Raw genomic sequence first — 18,682 nt, forward strand, 5'->3', positions numbered from 1 at the left:
CTGCGCAGGAATCTCGGAGCCCTAGGAAGAAGGCGGACCTTTAACAAAGTCCGGGTCTGAATGCTTGCAGGTCACGGAGGGGCGTGGCCAAGGCCTCGCGGTGGGTCTGGGAGAGGGTTCCTGCTCCCGGCCGGGTTGTTGGTAAACCGGACGGCTCGGAGCGGGATTGGTCTCCGTGAAAACCATATTCGTATTTCCTCGCACGCCTGCTCGCCACCCAGGCTGCCCAGGAATTCTAGAATTTGGCAGACTGTCTAGAATTCTTTTTTTGGTAGGGAATAAAGTTTTTATTAACTCTCCAAGAAAGGAGAGGAGCATGGTGTGGAGAGATACACCAGCCGGTCTAAATTCTTTACGTGGGACTTGGGATCGTCGGTGTCTCCTCCGGACCACCAGGACTGGGTAATTTGCATTGGCTCTCCTTTCGTTCGCTCTCGTTCCGAGTTGTGGAATGCTGTGAGTGCGCCAGCCAAGGCCTGTGGGGGCCGGCATTGGCGGCGCACCTCTCCTGGAGTCTGCTCCAGTCACCACTCCCCGTCCCTGTTTTCCTCTTCACTTTGTCCCACCACCCCCACTTGGCTTGAACATTGTTAAATTCTTATTTGGGTAGGATCCCTACGTGCCATCCACGTGGATTTTGATACAGACGGGCATTTTCTACAGCCTGGGTACACAAAATGCTCAAATGTTTGATGAATGAGTGAATGAACACATCTTCGACCTTCCTACTCCCCGCCGCCCCCCCCACCCCCAAATAAATGCCCGTCAGGTTCCTTTCGTTTTCCTTCCTAGCGTTTCTGTGTGAGTGTTTAGTGGTCTGGCCTCCTTACTGAGTTTATCTGCATGCGGGTAAGAGTCCTGTTTGTTTTGTTCTCTGCTGTATCCCCAGTTCCTGCACAATGTCTAGCACATGGAAAACCCTCTAAATATTCTTTGAAGGTTGAAAGGAAATTCTTTTTTTGGCTTTATAGCCGAGAAGCTAAGGTCTCAACCACTTCCAGCTGGAACTTTGAACCCCGACCTTCCTGGGCCTTGAGCATTCCTCAGATAGGAAGGTGTAATGGTCTCTTGACCTCTTTTCAAATACTATCCTGCCCCACATAAGGTAAGTTGGGAGTGAGTCACCTTTGCTTCCCCACCCACTTCCAGGGTCCAAAGGAGACACAGCAGCTGGCGAGAGAAGAGCCTTTAATGAAAGATGAGTTGCAGGCCTGGCCCACTACTCTTGCGCCCTTGTTGGAGGGTGGGCAAAGGTGGGGCTGTGGGGAGGGAAAAGGGGGGTGAAAGGAAAGCAGGGTGTAGAGGCAGGTATGGCAGTGCAGAGGGGAAGGGCGCTGCCCACTGGGGCTGTCTGCTCAACTGTTCTCCCAGAAGAAGTTGTTACAGGCCACTGTGAGGGCAGCCACCAGCACCACATACTCCTGGAAGTCCACCTCCCCATCTCCATTCTCGTCGAGCTCCTTCATCACCTTGTCCACAGCATCCGCATCCTTCTGGGCCTGTGAAGTGAGGAGATGGAGAGGTAGTGGTATAGAGACGTATAGCACTAAGTCAGAGGCAAGGGGGATGGTTGGTTGGGGAGAGGGAGGCATAGATAAGCAAGGAGAACTACATTTAATGGCACTCTTTCTAATGGGACTCTTCTGCTGCCTCCCTCCAAACTAACATTTGTGGCCTCCTGTTGCCTACAGAATAAACTCAACAAGGCAGAGTAATAATAACATCAGTTACTACATGTCGAGTGCCTGCAAGGGGATAAACACTATACCAAGAGTTTACAAACTTTGTTTAATTGTAACAAACAGTATGAAGTAGATTTCATTATTCTCATTCTAAAAAAGAAACAAATGGACAGTTGGTGTTTGAATGTGCCTAAAGTCACATAGCTAGAAAGTAGCAGTGCCAGAATTTGAACCCAGGTTTAATAAAACCTCAAAGCTGATACATTGTACTTTTTTAGCCTATTTTTCTACATCCTTCACTCCAGTTAAAACTACTGAGCATGCTGCATATTCTTTCTGCCATGCTTTTATTCACGCATATACCTTCTGAAATATCTATGTTTATCCTAATAATATTCCACTGGAAATCTATGGCTCAACTGCCATCTCTTTGGAGAAGCTGTCTGACTTCTGCCAGGTTAATAGTCTCCCATACTCTTTTCTGCCACCTCTGTTAAGGCTCTGTGTGCTTCCTGGTGTTCAGGAACACCTGGGTTTGCATTCAAATGTCAGTCTTTTCCTTCTAGACTGAGCGCTTTTACTGATGCATGTAAACAGGGCCTGGCACTTAACAGGTGATTAATAAATCAGGGCATTTTGACTTGAACCAAGAGAGTTGAGAAGATGGATGAGCTGTGCTGGGAGGGGGTGGGGAGATGGCAGGGAGATGCCCACTCTGTTCCCCCACCCCTCACCCGTTCCACCCTGTACCCCCGCCCTGGCCCTGTGCTCACGTCCAGGAAGCCGGAGAGCTCGGTCTGCAGCAGCTCTTTCAGCTCCTTCTTGCTCAGCTTGTACTTGTCCCCCTCCTTGCCCGAGTGGGCATGGAACACATTGATGAGAGTTTCCATCGCCGTCTCCAGCTCAGAACCCATTGCGCAGCTTACCTACCCACCCCCCACCATGGAAGTGAGCTGGGAGCTGTGCTCGTGATACCTGGGGTCAGGGTGAGGGGAGCCCTCAGACCTGGCCCTGGTCCCACAGCCCAAATGCCATGAGATCAGAGCCCCATCACAATTTACCTTTCACTGGAATTTTATGATGTAGGAGAACCAAAATAGATCTAAGTCCACAGCTGTTCTTTGTGTCCCTCAATCCATATTCCAGCCAGAGGGAGCTGCGGTTTAGAGCATGGAGGTAGGGCAACTGGAGCAGGGCTGGCTCTAGAGGCCTGCAGGGGACTTTGCAATGTCTCCTGGCTGCCTGGGCAGACACTAAGGAGGGTGTGGGCGGCAGGCAGGGAGGCAGGGGTGGCCACAGGACCCAGCCAAGCTTGCTTTGGCTCTATTTTTACCCTGGACGTTGCTTGCCAAGCATAGCCAAGCTCTGCTGTTGGGGGTGCTGGGCTGGGCTCCTCTCTATAGACTCTGCTGCCCACCCTTGGCAAGGAGTCAGTCTGGTGCACTCAAACACCTGATGGAGAAGGTGCCAGCCTGAGTGGGAGGCCCAGGGGTCATGGGGGGAGAGTCTCATTGCCTCTGAGCTTCCTGTCAGTGGACTGGGGGCCACTTTTGGTCCTTCAACTCTGTTCTGTCCTGAACGTGGCATGCTGGCTCCCCAGGGTATCCCTCCATTACCTCTAGTTTGGTTCCTCTTACTCCTCTGCAGAATCAGCCCTTCTGTTGGGTGATGGTGGGAAGGGAGAGAGGAATGTCTGATTTCGCTGGAACCAGAGCGTCCAGGAAAGAGGAGAGGAGACTTTTGTCTCCTGCTGCTGGCCCTCCTATCCCAAGGCCCAGCCTGGTAGATGTGGGGACAGTGGCAGCAGGGAGGAGGGGCTGGTATGTATCAGGGGCAATAAAGGGCTGAGTTCAAGGGGTTGGGGGAGAGGGGGAGAAAATGGAGGGGTCTGTTGAGGAGAGGAAACTGCCTAGCCAGGGGGTTCTTTTCCTTGGTCCTGGGACAGTCAGCCCCTCCACAGCCTCAGGGGGCAGCTCAGGTATCTCAGATCAGGTGTCCCCATCCTGTCTCAGGCCTGAGGGGCTGGACAATGGGCCCTGATCGAATGACACCCTAGCTCTTCAATGGGGCCCTTGTGAGTGTCACCTGAACTCCGGACATGAGAAGTGGTTGTCACAGAGACGGGGGAGATGGAACCTAAGCCTGGCTGATGGAGGGGATAAGGGGCATGTGGGGGGGGGGTGCTGGTGGCTCAGTTACTGGCCTCGTCCAGGAGGGGCACCTCAGGGTGGCCTGGAGCTCTTGAGCAGCCAGGTATATTATGTAGGAGCAGTTCTGAGAGGATCTTGGCAGGGAGGAGGAAGAGGGGAAAACAGAAAAGAATTGGGGGGAAGAGGAATCTGGAGGTCTTGGCCAAGAAAGCAGAGGAGGAGACAGGGGAGGTTATATGAAGTGAGATTTGGGAGTGGGCATGGTACCCTATTGCCCCCCTTCCTGAAATCCCATGGTCCCTGCTCAGCCACCCCCAGGCTTCCCTGGGCCCTGAGACCTTGGCAAGGCTGGGTGGGGTGGCCGAGGCTGAGACTGCAGGGGGTAGGCAGAAACCGCTGTTCCATCTGCTCCCTCATTCTTACCTCACTGGAAGTGAGCCAAGGGTTGGGTGCCATCCCCAGCACCTGGGAGACTGAGGAAGCTTGGGAGGGCACTTGAGGGCTCCCTGCTAGGAGGGCCTGGTCTTTTGGAAGCTCAGTGGCTGGGTTCTCCACTGGCTTCCTCGCTCACCTCGTTCCCAGATACCCCTCTGACCTTCATTTGCCTCCCCTCATGACCCTCCAAATCCCATCTCCCTCAAATCCCGAACTGCCATCATCCAAACTCTTCCCAGACCCTCACCTCAGTGCACCACAATGCCATTGTCCCCAAACTCTTGGACCCCCACTGAAGTCCCCTTTCCCCCAAGCTGGCCAGGGCTGGGTGGGGCAGGATACTCACTGTAGCCTGGGCCTGAGGTGGGAGCAGGTTCTGGACAGACAGACAAAGCTGAAATGTGGCTACGGGAGCTGTGTCGGGAGACCTGTCTTCCGTCCTCCTTCCCCCACTGACCCCACCTCTCTACCAGCTCCACCCCTTCACAGACAGACACCCAGTGGGGCAAGGGGCCAGGAGTGGACAGAGGCGCCCTCTGTGCTGGAACAAGCTGCCCTGTGTCTTCTTCTTCAGTCTTCGTTGTGTCTCCCCCACTGCTGGGCCCCAGCAGGCAGGGCCCGGGAGGAAGGGAGGTGGGAAGGGTCCTGGGAAGGACACTGAGAGCCCCTCACACCCCACATACCCAGCTACCACCCGCTACGCAGGGAAGGGGCGGGGCCCATGGAGGGGGTCTCAGTGAGGGGACCCTTGAGTAATTAGTTTTGGAAGTCTCCCTCAGAGGTTTCAGTATGAGACCCCCCCCCTGAGGGATTTCAATCTGGGGTCTCCTCTGTGTGGTCTCAGTCTGATTCCCCTGTTTGTCGGGTCTCCGGGTCTCCATCTGGAATCCCCTGAGGGGATGATCTTGGGCTGCAGGGTGCTTTGTGGAACCTCATTGTAAAATGGGTGTTTCTTAGATTGGGCCTCTCAGTGCTGAGCTCCCTCTGTTGGTTCTTTCAATCTGCAGCGTCCAGGCCCCCCCCCCCCCCCCCCCCCCCCCGGCTCCGCTCTGGGCGTCTCCTCTCTTCAGAATCTACCAGGAAACCTGACACTTCTGGGCTTGGGAGCCCGGTGCCTCCCAGCTTGGCGGCTTATAAACCTCAGCCCCGCACGCTTCACTCCAGCTCTGTGACTTGCCTTGGTGAGTCCCCCAACTCTGGAGGGAGCCTGGGGAGCCTTTTTCTTTTCTTAAAAAAGATTTATTTTTAGAGAGAAGGGAAGGGAGGGAGAAACATCAGTCATCTGCCTCTTGCACCCCAACCGGGAACAGCCCAGGCATGTGTCTGACCAGGAATCGAACTAGTGACCCTTTGCTCTGCAAGACAACGCTCAACCAACTGAGCCATGCAGGTCAGGGTATGGGGAGCCTTTTTCCTCCTTGGGATCCCAGGTCCCTCCCTTGGAGCCTGCTCAGACTGGGAAGTGGCTTGGGGAAATCATGCCACAGTCCCCATGGAGGAGAAGAGAGGGATGGCTGAAAAGGGAGGATTAGTGGGCACGTCCCCTTCCTCCAGCCCTTCCCCTGTCCCGGGGCTGTGAGTGCCTGGAAGGAGCCCTTCCTGGGATGCGGCGGTTGGAGAGCCCATCCAGGACCCCTGATACCCGGAAACGGGCGGGAGGTCTGGTGAGTCCCGTGCTCTTCCTGGCTGTCCCCGTGTGGAGGCAGGGAGGGGCCATGGGGGGCGGGTCTGGCCTCACGGAGTCGGCCCTGACCACAGCTGGGCTTTTGCCAGACCAGGGCTGCTCTGCTGGGAGGAGCAGGCGGAGTGCCTGGGGCGAGGACCCAGGTCCCCACACACACAAACAAGCTTTGGAGACAAACAGCCTTTTGACTCTTTGAGGCTGGGTGAGATTCCAAGAAAGGGCCCTTGGGACTGAACCCCACTGAGGGGCCAGGAGGCAGAGGGCTCCAAAGACAGCCCTCACACTGACAGCCTATCCTGGAGAGAGGGGTCTTCAGGCTGAGGGACCACCACAGAGGGGTCCTTAAGACGCAGGCACTTCAAAAGGACCCCCAGGTTGAGATCTAGAGAGGAAGGGGGCTGGGAATGAATACCGAATACTGCTTCTCCCACGACACTGAGGTTCTGCCCTGTCCCAAGCTCCATCCCTGGCCCCTCCCTCCTTCCCCACAGTGCCTCCTCCAGGCAGAGGCCTGGACGGCAACCCAGGGCAGGGGCTCTCTGCTCTATCCTGACTCTCCCTTTCTCTCCTTACCCTTCAGTGGCAGGTCAGCCCCTTGAGGTGATCAGCTGCAGTCCAGGGGCCTAATGGCAGCAGAGTCGCTGACTGAACTGGAGGCGGCCATCGAGACAGTGGTCACCACCTTCTTCACCTTTGCAGGGCAAGAGGGCCGGAAGGGCAGCCTCAGCATCAACGAGTTTAAGGACCTGGCCACTCAGCAGTTGCCTCACCTGCTCAAGGTAGGTGTGGGTCTCTGGGCCTGAGATTTCAGGAGACAGTGGCTGTGGGACACTGTGTGAGACGTGATGTGGCTGGGCACGATAGTGCGACCACAGGTGTGCTGTGGGGAAGGGGGTAGGTGACTTCTTACCCAAGTGGTGCTGGGTGTTCTTGCCTGATGTGTGTAGGTGTATCTAGGTAACGCTGTGCCTGAGGGCAAGAGTGTTATTGGGCTTTGTGCTGCCATCGGAAGATGCTGTTAGGTTCTTGTGCCTGCTCTCTGCCTCTGGTCTCATTTCCCTAACACAAGACTGGACCAGAACTGCTTCCAGGAGGTTCGTAAACCATCAGAGCTGGGTGGGCAAGAGAAAACACGGTGTATATTCCTCACTAACAATTATGGAAACTGAGGCCCAGCTATGGAAAGACGTTTGTCAAACACACACACACAAACCCTACAGCCCAATGCATGTAACCATAGAATCTCAGTGACCCATGGTTACTTCCCACCCTCTCTGGGAATACCCTCAATAATGCGCCTGACAAGGCCATTCTTTTTCTCCTCCCTGGATCGAGTAGGGATTTAAATTTCACCCATTCTGGTTTGGTACATCATCTGAGGCTGCTAACAGCTTGTTTTACTTTTTTTTCTGAAAATTCGCAGGCACATAAAAGTGTGTGAAGATGGATTAAAAAAACAAAACAAAACAGCCTTAACTAGCATGCTCAGTTGGTCCAGTGTCATCCCGCAAAGTGGAAGTAGCAGGTGCCCTTTTAGGGCACGTGCCCTGGGTTGTGGTCCCGTCCCTGGTCAGGATGCTTTACGAGAGGCAACTGATAAATGTTTCTCTTTCACATTGATGTTTCTCTCCCTCTCTTTCTCTCTTTTTTCCTCTCTCTCTAAATAAATAAAATCTTAAAAAAAAAGAAAAGAAAAATAAAACAAACAAACAGGTCTCTGAAACTTATAGTCTACCGGTTGCAAAATCCCTTTCATCCTTAGACTTCCTAGACTTTTCTCTTCCTCTTCTAAGAGGAAACTTTAGGCTTTCTCCTGAAAGTACAGCTTTTCCTGTAGCCTTGTCAAAGAGTGACTGATTTTTCTTCCAAATACAACTTCCCCTGGGCCTGGAAACGCAGGAGTGAACTTTTTGCTTTTCATGGCTGCTTCCAGATCTTAGTGTGTTCTTCTTCCTAAGATGCCCAGCTCCTTGGAAGCTCCTATACATCCTGCCTTCCTTATAGCTCTTCAGGTGCTAGCTTACTGTTTTTCCTATCACTGGTACTGTAGTTATCCTCAGTATCCACACAGACAACTCATCCAGCACCTGGGTCTTTCCATTTCTTGAGCTCCTCTTGCATCTCAGCATTGCACTCCTCTGTTGATGCTTCAGACTTTATCCCTTCCAAAACCTCAGTTTTAAGCCTCCTTTTCTCTATCTTCTACCTCTGTCATTCTGATTCTCTTCCTTTGTTGGGGAGTAAAAGTGAATTTTTCTCCTATCTTCCTATGTTGGTCTGGCTAGCATGATAATCAAATTACCATGAGATAGATTAACACACGGGAATAACCAAATACATCATGTACACACGGGGGTTCCAAAGAATATGGGGTCTGAAGACATTGGGGAGCTAAGGCTTAGATGCCATTCTGGAGCTAAGGAGAAGGGTGGGTGGACTGTGGTTTGAGACTTGAAAGGGCAGGAAGGCAATTCACATTGAGACAGAAGAGCACATGTTTGTTAAATAAATGTTTGCTGGGCCGTCTTTAGCATGGGACACAGAGAGGGCTTTCAGCAAATGGGCCTAACACACCTAATTCATACTAAACTATAGTAACTTATAATGATAGCTCCCTTCCAGGAGGAGGTCCTCTATTTAAATTCTTTTAGGCATTTAGGGGGAGGGTCAAAAGTTTTTCCTGATGCCCTGGTTGGTGTGGCTCAGTGGACTGAGTGCCGGCCTGCAAACTGAAGGGTTGCTGGTTCGATTCCCAGTCAGGGGACATGGCTGGGTTGTGGGCCAGGTCCTCAGTGGGGGGCACATGAGAGGCAACCACACATTAATATTTCTCTCTCACTCTTTCTCCCTCCCCCCTCTAAAAATAATAATTATTTAATTAAAAAAAGGTTTTTCCTGAGTTTGTTTTCTTGAAAATAAGCAGCTTAAAGTATTCAGTTTCTATCCCAAAAGGCGTATTTTGGGGTGTCAAACTCTGCTTCCCTTCACTTCTAGCTAGTCCCTCTACTCTAATATTTCCTCGACTGTCACTTTTTTATCCTTCATCATTATCTCTTGTGTCCTCATTTCCCGTCTCACTCAGCAGGGTTCTAAGGCTCACCATTATAAGCACTCCCTTACCCTTGATTCTGTTTCTCTCCGTCCTTGTTTGGCAAAATCCCAACCTAGGTTAAAGCCAACATTTCATCTTCATTAACTTGTAGGTTAAACCCTCCATTCTGCGCCTGCACTTATATAGCAGAGTCTGGCTGGAGAAAAAGGTACAGTCAGGTTGATTTGTCTCACTTGAAATCTGTAACCACATCTCCAAGGGGACTCTTAATGATACCTGCCAATTCTACTATATTTCCCTGGTTGATTCATTTACGAGCTCTTTCAGATGATTATTTCACAACTTTTCTCTTCAAACTCTAGTAACTCTTTCCACATCCTCCCTCTCACTAGGAAATTTTCTCACTGAGAAATAAGAGCAGTCAGCAGCATCTGTGTACTCCTTGCCCCAAACCTACCAGTGATCAACATATATACCCTGCCTTCCTTCCAGTTTCCATCAATGCTCCATATGTGCTCTCAAGACCAGACCCTCCCCTGGTGCCCTTGCTCTCATCCCTTTCCCCCTATTTACAGACTTTACCCTTTTGATTCTTCTTTCCTGTCTTGCATCCTCAAAATTTCCCTCTCTACTAAGTTGTTCTGATCAGTTTCCAGATATGCTGCAATATCCCCCATCTTTTTTTATTTTTTTAAAGATTTTTATTTACTAATTTTTAGAGAGCAGGGAAGGGAGGGAGAAAGAGAGAGAGAGAAACATCAATGTGTGGCTGCCTCTCATGTGCCCCCTACTGGGGACCTGGCCCACAACCTAGACATGTGCCCTGACTGGGAATCGAACTGGTGACCTTTTGGTTCGCCGGCTGGCATGCATCCACTGGGCCATACCAGCCAGGGTAATATCCCCCATCTTTAAAAGAAAAAAAAGAAAAGACAACCTCTCTTGATTCTATAAATCCCTCTGGCTATGCCATATATCTCTACTTTCCTTTTATAGCAAAACTCCTCAAAAGCAATGAGAGTTATTTGTATTTACTGTCTTTGCTTTTCCTCTCCTGGTCCAGAATGCTCATCACTCAGGTATTTGCTAGGCTTATTCCTTATTTTACTCAGATTTCTGCTCAAATAGCAAATCCTCAGCATGGCCTTTCTTCACCACTGAATACAAAGATCACCTCCCTTGTGCTCTATTACTTTATCCTGCTTTATTTTCTGTTAAAACACTTCCGTCACAACTTGACCTGAACTGTACGCTCATACATTACTAAGACTATAAGTCCCATGAGGAAAGGAATCTGCTCACTGTTTTATCTCTACTTAGAGCAGTGTCTGACTAGGAGTAGGCACCTAATAAAATATTGAGTGAGATAGTAAAAAAAAAAAAAAAGGAAAAATTGTTGAGCGAGTGAATGAATAAAAGCATCTTATCTACTGTTCTATAAATAGCTTTTTAAAAAATGTAGCAGCCCTGGCTGGTTTGGCTCATTGGATCAAGCGCTGGCCTGTGAACCCAAAAGTCACCAGCTCAATTTCCAGTCCGGGCACACACCTGGGTTGCGGGCCAGGTCCGCTGTTGGGTGCATACGAGAGGCAACTGATGGATGTTTCTGCAGCGCATCCATGTTTCTCTCTCTCGCTTTCTCCCTTGCTTTCGCTCTTGGGGAAAGAATATTAAAAAAAAAATGCCCCCGCTGGTGTGGCTCAGTGGCTGTAGCGTTGTCCTGTAACCGAAAGGTTGCTGGTTTGATTCTTGTTGGGGCACATACGTAGGTTGCAGGTTCATCCCTGGTCTGAATGTGAATGATCCCTGGTCCAAGCATGATCCCCCGTCTGGGTGCATAGGAAGGCAACCGATTGATTCTTCTCTTGTGTAGATGTTTCTCTCCCTTCCTCCCTCTCTCTCTAAAAAAGCAAATGAGAATGCCCGTGGGTGAGGATAAAAAAAAAAGTAACTCTTGTGGAGAGAGGAAGATTTCCCTTTTCCCCTTTTAGTTCCTCTGGCTGGTCTAATAATCACATTGACATGAGACAGATTAACAGGAAGAAATGACCAAATTTAATTAATATATATGCCTACAGTTCATTAGAATATGGGGTCTAAGGACCAACTGGGCAGTTAAGACACATATGCTAAGTTGAGCTAAGGAGAAAGTGGGAGTTGTAGTTGGGACTTTAAAGGAGAGGAAGGCAATTCACATGGAGATAGAAAAGCAAATGTTTTGTCAGTAAATATTTGCTGGGCCATCTCTAACACTGGGACACAGAGAGGAGTTTGAGAAAGTGGGGCCTTGCTGGGTTCCTCCCTGTTTATTACACCTAGTTTTCGTTAAAGTATGATCTATGATGATGGTGCTCTTCCTGGAACAGGTCCTCTAACTCAGTTTTTTAGGCATTTACGGGGAAGGCCAAAGGTTTTCCCAAGTCTTTTGTTTCTTAAAAATAACCAGCTTCAAGTAATCAATACCCCCCAAAAGATATATTTTGGGGTGGCAAACTCTGCTCCCCCTTACAGTGCATAAAGGATATTTTCCCATTTTTAAAAATTGATGCACTATATTCCAATAGAGTTTAACACAAACGTATGTAGCCAGTCTTTTATTGATGGAGATTTTTCTTATGCCTTTTTCTGCTCTTTGCAAACATCCTTGTTTATATATCTTTACATACTTGAAGGAAAGTTCTGACAGCAGAAATATTATGTCAAAAGGCATGTCTGTGGTTAATTTTTATAGATATTACCAGTTTGCCTCCCACCCAGCAAGTTTGTATCCTGTTATATGGCTGCCAGTGGCGCATGTGAATGCCTGTTTCCCATGTCCTTGCTCAGAATGAGTCTTTTCTCCCCTCTAAATTATTTTATTTCAATATTGAAAGGAGACAGATTAATTTTCTTTAGATGCACAATTAAAGCCCAAACTGAGTTTTACTAAGCTTTTAAAAAAATGTCTGATCTTTTTTATTACTCTTTCTTTTTTAAATGATCACTTGAGGGTATTTAATTGAGGGTAAATCAGTTTTTAATTGATTTTAGAGAGAAAAAATATCGACATGAAATGTTAGGGTGGTCAGTGACGCAGGCTATGAAAGAATTCACAAAGAGAACAAAATGCAGATAACAAAGTTCTTATTCACTTTCTGAGAGTGGAAAGGGGCATGGTGTGGAGAGACACACCAGCACTGGGGGTGGGGCCTCGCGCTTTTACCGGATTACAATTGTGTTACGAAAGGGTGGGGGGCGTTGCTGCTGTGTGGCCCCTGGGCTGTGGGGGGCGTTGCAGCACAGCGGTTTGCGTGGTTTTGCATAAACTGCAGTTTGCGCCAATGTTTTCTTCTGCTTGCAGCTTTTGGGGGTGGTTAGTCACATTCTGCTCTTGCTTTCCAGTAATTTCCAGTCTTGGGGACATAAACTCAGAAGAATAAAATGGCAGCCATGTTTAACAAGGTCATAGGCCTGCTTGGCAAATGGTGCCACAATAGCAAATGGCACCGGCCTTATCATTTCATGGGAGAAACATCAATTGGTTGCCTTCTGTATGTGCCCACACTGGGAATTGAACCCACATTATTTCCAAAAAATATTTTATTTTTTAGAGAGAGGGGAGGTGAGGAAGAAAGAGCAGGAGAGAAACATCCATCAGTTGCCTTCATAGGCTACCTGGCCAGGGACTGAACCCAACTGAATTTGCAACCCAGGGCATGTGCCTTGACTGGGAATCAAACCAGTGACCTTTTGCTTTGCAGGACAATGTCCAACCAACGGAGCTGCATCAATTAGGGCTAGATCATTTTGACTGTACTCAAAGGTGGACTCTCGTCTCTTGGCAATCTGTTCCTGGCATTTTTCTTTGCCTTCCTTCACTCTCTTAGTAAAGAGTTTAGCGTATTCTGCTGCGTCCTCCTATTGTTCTTAGCACACTGTTTCTTTAGAGCAACCCACTGACATTTGTATTGGAAGACTTGTGGAGTAATAAGACACTGAATCTTGGGTGCTTTTTTCCTATGTTTCTTACCTTCTTTGTTTAGGGGCTTTCTCACAACATACTGGCGGACATAATCTTCTTTAGAGATTGAAAAGTTTGCAGACTCTGCTAGCTCTTTTGGGCCCCAGTCGACGAGTCGCAGTAGTATCTGTGAGACCAGGAATATCTTTCTCCCCCTTTTTTACAAGGGCCAAGTTGAGAGCACTGAGGTTGGTGCAGCCCTGTAACCCTGAATAGTGTTGTGCTTTCTTCAGTCCTCCTTGGTCTATAACAGAAACCCCCCTTACTCAGTAGCAGGCAAACAGGATCATGGCAAGACGCCCTGCCTCCTGGGAAAACCTCATTTGTTTTTCCCGTCACTGATTCGAACGACATAACCCTTCCATTTTTCACCCAGGGCATTGGCAGCAACTTCTGTGGTCATGCGTGTCTTGTAAAAGGTATGAAGTTTGTGTTCATTGTCCACTTCAACGAGTTTCTGGCAACCAGTGGCTGGGAAGGAAATGTTCAGTTTCGCCCTGAAGCAGCTGACTGCTTCTGAGGTGCCATGAAGAGTTACCAAGCTTTTAATTTTTGCCAGTCTAACAGGTGAAAATGGTATTTGTTCTAATTTATATTAGTTTTTAAATTCTGAGTGAAATACATTAAAAAAACTTTTTCATGGGCATGTATATTGCTTTTTCTGTGAACTGCTTGTTTATTTCTTTTATCAGAGAGCTTTTCTTTTTCGCATTGATTTTTTTCTAGCTCTTTATAGAATGAATAAATTAGCTTTTGTCTATTATGTGTGTTGTGAATATTTTTCCCTAACTTCCCTTCTGTCCTTTGACTTTATTTTGGGTAGTTTTTTGCCATACAGACTATAAAAAATTTTTATGTAGTCAAGTTATCAAACTTTCCCTCAGTGGCTTGTATGTTTTATGTCATGCTTAGAAAGCTCTCCCCCAATTTAATATATTTTAAAAAAAGACACACCACACTTTATTTTATTAAAATTTTCCTACTGATGTGAAATACCACCTTTATTAATTATCCAATTATTCCCTTGTGTATTTTGGGTCTCTTTATTCTGTTTCATTCATCTGTTTATTATTTAGTAACAATCTCATTTACTGTAATTTTATAGTATGCTTTAATAACCTGTAGGGTTGTTGCTCTCTTATTTTTCAGACTTTTACTGGTGGATCTCATGTGTTTATTTTTCAAGAAGAATTTTAGTAACATTTAATCATGTTTAAAAGAATCCTGTATATTGTTGATTAGGATCATGTATATATATTTTAGGGAATATTGACATCTTATACTATTGAGCCTTTCTCTCTAAGGAGAGGTATGTTTTTCTATTTATTCAAGTTAAATTTTTTTTAATTTATCAATTTTAGAAAGAGAGACATCGATTTGTTGCTCCACTTATTTACGCATTAATTGGTTGATTTTTTAAAAAAGATTTTATTTATTTTTAGAGAAAGGGGAAAAGGGGAAAAGAAACATTGATCACTTCCCTCTTGCACACCTGCAACCAGGGACCCGAACACAACCAGACATGTGCCCTGACTGGGAATCCAACTGGTGACCTTTTGGTTTGCAGGACATTGTCCAACCCGCTGAGCCCCACCAGTCAGAGCTCATTGGTTGATTCATGTGTGTGCCCTGAGAGGGGGTCAAACCCACAACCCTTGGCGTATTGGGACGACACTCCAACCAACTGAGCTACTTTGCCAGGGTTCCAATTTTCTTTTATATTAAATACATTGTCTAAGACCCAATTTCCAGTGTGGCGGGGCTTGCCTCATTAACATAACAAAAGACACCATCACTCTCAACGCTTAGGAAATTCTAAAGCTTTTGGGAGTTGTGAGTCTGGAACTGTGGAGGAAGACCACATATACATGAGAATTATATTTTGGTTGGTCACTTGAATGACCAAATGTATATTTTTTATAAATCACAATATCCCATATATCAGTGATACTGTGATTCAGTTCAGTTTTCTTTACAAAAGCTTAAGTGATTTCTACATTTATGCTAAGTGCTTTATTGTCCTTTCTTATTATTTTAAATGGGATCTTTCTTAGCTTAGTTTCTAACTGGTTAACATTTATATATATAAAAGGTATTGGTTTTTTAATATTAATAATATAATCAGATACTTTATCCTTTCTAATATTTTTTTGGGGGGAGGGGGAGAAATACAGAATCGTGGATAAGGGTATAAGCTCTGAATCAAACAATCTGGGCTCAGATGCAGGTTCTGGCATATATCATCCCTGGTTAGTTACTTAATCTTTCAGAGCCTTACTTTTTCATCTGTGAAATGGACTCATAATAACGTTTTTTGTTGGGTTGGTCTTGCATTTATTCAGTCAGTACTCTGCCCTGCCCTGGTGCTGTCCTAGGCTTTGGGTTACGGTGGTGAGCAGGCCCCTGCGACGTGCCGGACAGTCTCCCCGCCATTGGCTGTACAGTGGTGAACAGGATGGACGAGGTCCCTGCGCTAATGGAGCCTTTCATTCCAGTAGATTATGAAGATTAAATGAAGTCAAAACATGTAATGTGTTCAGCATAATGCGTGGAACAGTCAGCACTATAAAGTGCTTGCACTTGTTGAAATGTTAGCCATTATGATTATTTTTTTTTCTCCCTCAGTACACAATGATATAATGGCTGAATAATAAGAGGTGCATTTTCCCCTTCTTTCCTAACACTTGTTATACTTTTTATTTCTTTCTCTCGACTCTGTTTCCTGTCCCCTCCCCCCTCCACCGATACAGTGTTACACTGGGCATCTTTGCCTTCCACTGGCGATACTCATAGTATTATACAATTAAGTGTGATTGTGGCTTTTTAAAAACTCTTGTATAGCTCTTCTATGGATTAGCTCTGTGCCATCTATAGATTTGGCAAGTCTCCTCTGGCTTCATCCAAATGTTGATTCAGATGTTTAGCATGGAACTGTGCCTGAGGCACCATTTTCTGGTTTGACATGGATGCATTGTTCAACAGTCACGGTTTGGTTGTGACTGTTTATCTGGCAACAAATTTTTTGGTCCTGATGGTCCAGCTTACAGTACCCTCTGATTTCATAGGCCTGTCACTAGAGACTTGGTCAAGGGTCCCCTAGAAAAAAAATACCTTGTGTCTTTGCCATTTCCCTGATCTACCAGGGTAGTGACTCAAATGGAAAAATGAGAAGACATCAGGTTTATGCAAATGAGTACCCAAGCATTGTGAAATTCTCTAGCTTTCTCTGAAGCAAGAGGGTGGTCAGAGTGCGTCTGTGTCTACAAGGGCTCCCCAAATGTCCTTGGACAGATCCCAGGGCTGGTGCAGTAGTGCAGATCCAGGGCTGGAACCTACCCACACCTGCAGGTGAAGGCCCAAATGTGTGTATCCCTCCCCAGCTCTGCACTCAGTGACATGTTTGTGGTTCATAATGTGCTGTGGCAGGAGTATTTACACCCCAGCAAACACTGTGCTGCCGCCCCGTGGAGTTGGGCACCACAACAGCAGTGTCTTGGGGCTGCAGCCTTGTCCTGAATATGTGGGGCAGGTCCTGAGGGAAGGGGATGACAGCCAGCAATTTCTCCCCCTCTCCCTGTCTCGGAAATGTTGTTGTAACCCCACGCCTCCCTTTGGTGTCTCCTCAGGATGTGGGCTCCTTAGATGAGAAGATGAAGAGCTTGGATGTGAATCAGGACTCAGAGCTCAAGTTCAATGAGTACTGGAGGCTGATTGGGGAGCTGGCCAAGGAAATCAGGAAGGAGAAGGCCTTGGAGATCCGGAAGAAGTAAAGCCGGCTGGCCAGGATGGGGTGGGCAGGGCAGGACCAGGCAGAATCCCATTCCCCCCCAATAAAACCTCCTCCTTAAAACATGAATGTTTCTTATTCACACCCACCCTGATTTCTTCTCTTGAGACTAAGGGGTGGGAAATTTCACTTTGCCCTGACTTGAGGGTAGGTCCAAAAATTATGAGCTCCGTGAAGAAAGGTAATGTTGTTCATCTTCGGATATTCTGCAGCATCTAGCACCTAGATCTTGTGCTCCGGGTAGGTTGTTCAATAAATAAATGGTTGGTGAATGAATGTAGGAAAGACAGAGACAGATCTCTGGAGCAGATGAGGTGACTCATATCCTACCAGGTGCCTCCTAAGGCTCAGGGGCATGCATGGTCTTGGCTCCTGTTTTTCTTATTCCTGGGGTTTATGTCATCGAATGATAATGAAAGCAGTGTACATGTGTTGAGGGCCTGCTATTTCTTGCATTATCTTAGTTAATTCTCACAGCTCTTGGAGGTAGATTCTATTTTTAAGTCCTATATTAAAGAGGAAGAAACAGGTTTTAGAGAGGTTAAGTCACAAAGACAAGATCAGATGCAACTGGGTTGAAATTCCAGAGCCTCTGATGAACTAGTGTCCTGTCTGGGTGGGCGCTTGAGAAGACTGGACTCTCCTTCCCTCCCTCCTCCCTCGAGGGCAGGGGTGAAGCAGAGGGATGAACACAAGGTTCTGGTTCCAGGGCTGTGGGGTGAGGGCGGTGGAGGTCCTGCAGGAAGCAGAACTTTAGGGTGCCATGGTGCCCCTCTCCCTGTCCTTGGCATGAGGGGTATGTGGCTTGCACTGCCTGCCACCAGAGGGAGAAAGGGTGGGGCAGCCTAGTGGGCACCACCTTCCAGGGGATGTCACTGCATGCCATCAGGTGTCCATCTGAGGTAGCTCTTAGTCTGGAGGAACATGTACGTTCTCTACCTCACACCATGATAGGGTCCTAGATTGAGACTTTCTATCTGAGCGCCCCCAGACTGAGACACCTTAGCGGGATCCTTAGACTGAGACTCCTGGGGGCCATTTGTCTGAGAGATTCCAGAGTGGTTCCCACACTGAGGGGGTCTCCCACAGGGAGAAAGCCTAGATGGGATCCCCAGACTGAGATTCCTCAGAGGGACCCAGGTTGAGGCACTTTTGGAGAAGCCCTCGGATTGAGAGACTTCCAGAGGGTCCCCAGATTGAGACCTCCCAGAGGAGCTCTCAGAAGGACACTCTTGGAAGGGCTTCATTGAGACCCTAACAGATGCCTCTCATTGAGGCCACAAGTACAGGGGAGCCCTAAAAGGGACTTTAGAGGGGCATTGGGAGTGGTCACCTAAAAAATAAAAGGACAAAGTGAGGCAACATTTATTTGAGATCCAAAAGAATAAATATTCTGGAAGCACTGACAGGCAGAAAGCCAGACAGTCTTCCTATTGGGAGGTGAACAGGAGGTGGGGGGTATTTATGAGAAAGAGAAGGGGAATAATTACAAGGGAAGAGATTGAAGGACTTTTTAATTGTGTTAATACACTAGGAATTTTTTTTTAAGATTTCTAAAAAAATTTTTTTTATTGTTCAGATACATTTGTCTCCATTTACCCACCACCACTTTCCCCTGCTCCTTCTACCCCCACCTCCCTCCCTCCCTCACTCCCTCCCCACTTTAGCTCCATCCATGTCCTTCAAACATGTTCCTTGATTTGACCCTTCCCCTTCCTTTCCCTGCTACCCCCTCCCGCCTATTTATCTGTTTTTAGACAGAAGGGAAGGGAGGGAGAAAGAGGAGAGAAGTATCAATGTGTGGCTGCCTCTTGAGAGTCCCCTACTGGGGACCTGGCCCACAAACCAGGCATGTGCCCTGACTGGGAACGGATCCAGAGACCCTTTGGTTC

The 18,682-nt window shown here is 47.7% G+C and overlaps 2 protein-coding genes across 6 annotated transcripts; one reads left to right on the forward strand and one right to left on the reverse strand.

Moving 5' to 3' along the window:
* Positions 1-128: 128 nt before the first annotated feature.
* Positions 129-16,862, forward strand: S100A13 (S100 calcium binding protein A13). 4 transcript variants are annotated; one of them, XM_054562971.1, is made up of 3 exons: positions 129-402; positions 6,532-6,730; positions 16,630-16,862. In XM_054562971.1, exons 2-3 carry the CDS (start codon positions 6,578-6,580, stop codon positions 16,771-16,773), a joined length of 297 nt encoding a protein of 98 aa, XP_054418946.1. In that variant the 5' UTR covers positions 129-402; positions 6,532-6,577; the 3' UTR covers positions 16,774-16,862. The 4 variants fall into 4 exon arrangements, with proteins under 4 accessions (XP_054418946.1, XP_054418948.1, XP_054418945.1 ...); XM_054562973.1 differs by lacking the exon at positions 129-402 and adding an exon at positions 2,841-2,858; XM_054562970.1 differs by lacking the exon at positions 129-402 and adding an exon at positions 5,342-5,448 and having other exon boundaries at positions 16,630-16,861.
* S100A1 (S100 calcium binding protein A1) lies at positions 1,172-4,738 on the reverse strand. Of its 2 annotated transcripts, XM_054562975.1 has the most exons (4): positions 4,614-4,738; positions 2,744-2,838; positions 2,456-2,608; positions 1,172-1,499 (listed from the first exon to the last, which is right to left on the reverse strand). In XM_054562975.1, the coding sequence occupies exons 3-4, from the start codon at positions 2,594-2,596 to the stop codon at positions 1,356-1,358; spliced, it is 285 nt and encodes a 94-aa protein (XP_054418950.1). In that variant the 5' UTR covers positions 2,597-2,608; positions 2,744-2,838; positions 4,614-4,738; the 3' UTR covers positions 1,172-1,355. The 2 variants fall into 2 exon arrangements, with proteins under 2 accessions (XP_054418950.1, XP_054418949.1); XM_054562974.1 differs by lacking the exon at positions 2,744-2,838.
* Positions 16,863-18,682: the final 1,820 nt, after the last annotated feature.

Source organism: Pteronotus mesoamericanus, unplaced genomic scaffold (assembly GCF_021234165.1).
Source record: "Pteronotus mesoamericanus isolate MK-2021 breed Mesoamerican mustached bat unplaced genomic scaffold, CSHL_Meso_final scaffold_705, whole genome shotgun sequence".
NCBI classification, from domain to species: domain Eukaryota; kingdom Metazoa; phylum Chordata; class Mammalia; order Chiroptera; family Mormoopidae; genus Pteronotus; species Pteronotus mesoamericanus.